Source organism: Haematobia irritans, chromosome 3 (genome assembly GCF_050003625.1).
Source record: "Haematobia irritans isolate KBUSLIRL chromosome 3, ASM5000362v1, whole genome shotgun sequence".
In the NCBI taxonomy this organism is placed as follows: Eukaryota; Metazoa; Arthropoda; class Insecta; order Diptera; family Muscidae; genus Haematobia; species Haematobia irritans.
In genome coordinates, this window is record NC_134399.1 from 36,120,918 (window position 1) to 36,126,917 (window position 6,000).

General features: G+C 33.1%; 1 protein-coding gene across 1 annotated transcript; it reads left to right on the forward strand.

The window, feature by feature from the left end:
* Positions 1-522: 522 nt before the first annotated feature.
* Positions 523-1,307, forward strand: LOC142230840 (uncharacterized). The gene is made up of 3 exons (XM_075301463.1): positions 523-760; positions 845-1,130; positions 1,196-1,307. The coding sequence occupies exons 1-3, from the start codon at positions 523-525 to the stop codon at positions 1,305-1,307; spliced, it is 636 nt and encodes a 211-aa protein (XP_075157578.1).
* The last annotated feature ends 4,693 nt before the right edge of the window (positions 1,308-6,000 follow it).

Consider the following 6,000-nt stretch of genomic DNA (forward strand, 5'->3'; position numbering starts at 1 on the left):
CAAAATTCATCCGATCCGGTTGAAATGTGGTACGTGGTTTCTAACATTCATATAAAAATTGGTTCATATTGGACCATAATTATATATAGCCCCCATATAAACCGATCCCCAGATTTGACCTTCGGAGCCTATTGGATCCGATCGATTGAAATTTAATACGTAGTAGTATATGGCCTCTAACAACCATGCATAACTTGGTCCATATCGGTCCATAATTATATATAGCACCAATATAAACTGATCCCCAGATAAGACTTTCCGAACTCCTAATTATATAGGTATGTAATCTGACTTGTTGTCTAACATATACCCCATATGGATTAACTCATTCATTGCCATGGACTAACTCATACATTACCACAACCCAAGTAATTCGATTGTGGATTTCAGCCTTTAGCAGAAGTTTATACCCAACCCATGGTGTAGGGTACATAAGATTCGGCCCGGCCGAATCTTACGGTCGTATATACTTATTCCAATCCCAACCAATCCTAAATAATAAACCATTTAATATATAGAATCATGTTATTTGGATCTCTGCTAATACATTTGACGGTGTTCTTACTGAGGAGATATATAATACACGTCAATCGGTCCAATGTCCCCGATATCCCAGTTACTAAAGCAGATAGCAGCCTTTTACAAGAGAGTAAACCATCTGCAGATGATATATTAATAAACATCGGAGAATGGAAGAGTACATTGGGTAGTGTAGACCTGAAGCAATTCACCTTAACTAGGGCTTCGCAAATTGAACCAGGTATGTAAGACAAGTTATATACGTTACACTTAGTTAGTGCAACTTAGTTTGTTTTTTTTTTTGCTTCTGGTTTCGTATTTTTAGTTAAAGCTCCCGAGATCATCTCACGTCAGTATTCCTTTTATTTTGAAGAACTTTTGGATTCCATATCATTATCGAATGTTGTTTACAATATGCTGCAGACAACATCAACTCCCTTATGTGGCATGATGTTCATCTTTTCCATATCCTACATCTTATTACACCTGATCAATGAATATAGTTTCATGGCAAACAATCTGGACTTGGCCATGATACAAAATAAGGTGAAACATCGAGATTTATTTCTGAAACGTTCAATATTTCTAATGGATATCTATTTTCTTATCAAGTTGAGTTTAATTAGATTGCAATCGAAAAAGTGCTAATATGTTACTCTCTATTTTTTTATTTTAGTGGGGCTAATCTGTCCTATGATTTCTTCAGTTCTCTGCCTAAGAATAATTTATATACATTTGGTCAAATGAAGCATGCCATGAAACTGATTATTTATAAAATTGTGGGGTAAGTGAACGATACTCAAAAAACAGTGAACTCACCGGGAAGGAATATTTTGGGTAATTTTAGAAAATTCTTACAAAACTGTATTACAAACGCAGATGTCACTCCGTTTTCACAAAAATAAGTAAATAGTTTTCGACAAATTCAACAAAATTTTTAGATGCAATTATTTTTTCACTTGTTAAATAAAATTTCATAGTTTGGAGGAAAAAAATTGGAGTTGAAAATGTTGTGTCATACGAAGTTCAGGATGGCCGCATTATTGGTAAAATGTGCAAATTTTAAGAAATTTTTAACTATTTTGTGGGAGAAACGAATTTAGTAAATCTTTTTACTTCATTTGTGTATAATTTTTATACCCTTCACCACTACTGTAGTACAGGGTATAATAAGTTGGTGCATTTGTTTGTAACGCCGAGAAGGAGTAGTCATAGACGCATCTTTTAGTATACCGATCGGCTTTGAATTAAATTCTGAGTCGATTTAGCGATGTCCGTCTGTCTGTCTGTTGATGTATTTTTGTGTGCAAAGTTCAGCTCGCAGTTTAAGTCCGATCGTCCTCAAATTTGGCATAGGGTCCTTTTTCGTCTCAAAGACGATCCCTATTGATTTAGCTATAGCTTGCATTTATATTTATAACCGATCTGGTCATACATGACGTATTTATCAACCGAACTTCTTCCAATTTCATATAATCAAATATTTTGTGAGTCTCGCAAATTTTGCGATTTACACTCCTATGGCCCCAGAGGCCAAATATTTACTCCGAGTTACGTGAAATTTTGCACAGGGAGTAGAATTCACATTTAAATTTAGATATAGCTCCCATATATAGCTTTCGCCCGATTTAAACTCCTATGGGCCCAGAGGCCAACCTTTTGTTCCGATTTACGTGAAATTTTTCACAGGGAGTAGAATTAACATTATAAATATGCACACAGAATTTGGATGAAATCGGTTCATATTTAGATATAGCTCCCATATATAGCTTTTGCCCGATTTACACTCCTATGGGCCCAGAGGCAAAATGTTTACTCCGATTTACGTGAAATTTTGCATAGGGAGTGGAATTAACATTATAAATATGCGTACCGAATTTGGATGAAATCGCTTCAGCTTTAGATATAGCTCCCATGTATAGCTTTCGCCTGATTTAAACTCCTATGGCCCCAGAGACCAAAGTTTTACCCCGCGTTACGTAAAATTTTGCAGAAGGAGTAGTATTAACATTATAAATATGCATACCGAATTTGGTTGAAATCGGTTCAGATTTAAATATAGCTCCCATATATATCTGTCGTTCGCTTTACAGATATGATCACCGAAGATCAAAATTTTTCTCCGATTTACTTAAAATTGTGAAGAGGAAATAATATTTTTACTATGCATGGCAAATTTAGTTGAAATTGGTTCAGATTTAGATATACACAGTCTCACACAAGTTTACATACGATTAAAGAATTTGTATTTTATTTAAAGCTTTAATTTTTGTAAAATAATTTGAAAAACAAAGTATTTGTTAATTTTTAGCAAAAAAATTTTAGTGTGGTTATAAACAACAACAACAAGAAACATGTTTAGTTAGAAGATTAAAAACTCAGGGGTTTGTAAACTTGTGTAAGACTGTGCGTCTAGCCTATATCTACCAGAGGTCAATATTTCACTCCGATTTACTTGAAGTTTTGCACAGACAGTAGGACTAACATTTTTGAAATACATGCAAAATTTGGTTAAAATCGGTTCAGATTTAGATATAACTCCCACACGCAAAAAAAATAATTCTTTCCTCCCAAACGAAATTTTAGACAAACAAAGTTCGTTTCTCATTTGCTTTTCGCTGTAAGGAAGTGTATTTGGAAGAAAAATATATACTTTTTGTGATAAGCGTTTATTCTTTTGCAGGATGTAAAAACAATTTCATAAAGACAAATGTAAAAAAAAACATTGTTTTCTTGCTAATTGCATTTTCCCTCACATCTTTCTCACATCCACGAGGTTTTTTAGTTCTTAACACCTTTTCCTGTAATACCAATAATGTAGAAGAAATTATACGATTTTATAAATTTTTTAAATTTTTTACCTTTCGCCTGGACGGAGAATCGAACCGCGGACCATGCACTTTGTAAGCCAACACACTAACCACTGAGCTATGTAACATACCTGTTATGGTCATCAATAGATAAATATCCATATAAGTTATATTTATATAGCATAGCTTGTGGCGCCCACGAACCGAATAAACAAAGTTTATTTAACAGAAACAAAGATTTAGTTTGGCACCGTGGAGCAGTGGTTGCTACGTCCGACTTGTATGTCAAGGGTCGTGGGTTCGATTCCTGTTTCGACCAAAGTTTTTTGTTTTGTTTTTTTTTTTTGTACATATATTCCAGATATGTTCGGAAGATTCCGAAAAAATGTTCAACATTACATTGTAGTATATTAAATTTTGAACTGTAAAATGTGTCTTATTAAAGACCTAAAGTCAAAAAAGAACAGTGTTTGATATAAACGAAATGGACTGTGTTGTTGTTTCAAAAATAACTTTTTTTATTGAAAAAATAAAAATTTTGTAACAAACGAATTTTTTTGGTGATAAAAGTTTAAAATTTTCGAAGCAATTCAAAAAACTCTAACAAAAGTTTTCGGTACACGTTTTCCAAACGTTTTTTTTTTCTTTGCGTGCATATATATCTTTCGCCCGATTTAGATTCAAATGGCCACGGATGCCAAAGTTTCATTTCGAAAATTTTGATGTTTTGCACTGAGAGTTCAATTAAACTTTTAACAATATGTGCCAAATTTTATCAAAATCGGCTCAGCCACCATATATATGGTCTTCCGATTTTAGCCAATATGGCCAAAATACCCACGTGTTCCTTGTAAAATTGTCATTGTTAAGTCGAAAACTCGCAAAAATGATTAAAATTTACCTACACGCAGAGAAGAAATATGATCACCTCAAATATGTTTCAAGAGCAAAATGTTATTTTTGTATGGTGACCATGTAACATGTTTGTCACTATAATGTTATTTTCTCGTCAAATATAACATGCTTGCCGAAATCAGATACATGATTTCCGAGAAAATAACATGGTTGCGAAAACCATGTTATATGGTCACCACCCAAAAATAACATTTTGCTCTTAAAACATGATTGAGGTGATCATATTCCTTCTCTGGGTGTATACTCTAAGTCGTATATATCGAACTATAAATCATACATTAAGATTTGCGAAATTTTATGTAATTTAAATATTTCCAATATAATTTTACTAACATTGTGGTCCGTCTCGGTCATTAACCAATTTAAATTTTCAGTCTAGCCCTTTTGTGAAAGTTTAAAAAAAAATGTGTCCAAATCGGTTTATATTTAAATATTTGTATATGGGAAACTAAACCTTTATATAGCTCCTAACAAATTTGAAGGTGTTAAGATGTTGGTATACATAGTAGTGAAGGGTATAATATAGTCGGCCCCGCCCAACTTTAGACTTTCCTTGCTTGTTTAGTTAATATAACTAACGTACGCAAAAAATGTTTAAAGTCAAGAAAACTTTTTCAAAACATAATAATTCCATGAACTAAAATAGAATTAAATTGGCCTTAGTGCCACGTAGGGTTCACTTTTTTTTGAGTGCACCCGTCATACCTCGGTGAGCAGTTTTATTTATAAATCCCCCAAAAGCTAGTTTTGGTTTGATAATGGAAAACTGAACTGAAGTGTGGAAAATTCGAAACCAAACAATTTTGTAAATGCGTTGGAATAATTTTTTGTTGCGCTATATTTCCTGGCGCTAGGTGTGATTCCAATAGTGGTGCTGTACTGGAGAAAATGCCATATGAGCAGGAGAGAGCCACTAGCACGCAAAAGCTAAATTTAAATGAATCGCGTGAATTGCAAATTTCAGTTAAACCATAATAAATACTTATTAATTAACAAAATATCGGTTTAATGTCTTCTTTCCACCTGTTCAAGAAAATAATTTAAAATTAGTTATTCTGAACGCCCAACAAATAAAACTGTGAGTTCTGTCCAAGTGGGGCAATCGCGTATAACAAGTCTATTTGAAGGTGTAAGAAAATCATGGCATAGGAAACTTTTGAAACACAAGTTTTATTTCCTATGGAATAGTGCTGTAATCTTGAAATTTCACCAAAAATATTTTTTTGTCGTTTGGGCATTTTCAATCAGCCTTTTCTGGTTTTTGAATTCGCAAAACGCAAAATTTTTCTCAATCTTTGTTTTCCGAACCACTACAATATATAATACGAAATTTTCGCAAACTGTTCCTATCGATAAGGAATTTAATTTGTAAAAATTTCAAGACGTATCGATTGACGAGTTATTGTCAATTGAAAATTTTGCGTTTTGCGAATTCGTAAACCAGAACAGGGGGGGAATGAAATTTCACTAAAGCACACACTTTATTTTGAATATGTACAAGATTTGGTATTAATATGCTGCCTAAATATATGCCACACATTATTTAATTTTTTTATATATATCTCCACTTCAATATGTCTCCACAAAATTCTTTTCAAAGTTGTGGTGAAAGCATACTTTTACGCGTTACATTATAATCTCTTCAGAAATTTGATCGTACGCAACCGGATATATAGAGGCAAGGAATTTAATCATTACACTTGTAAAAAGAACGTTTAAAACTTACTTATAAAAAGTACTTTCTAAACTCAGTTAG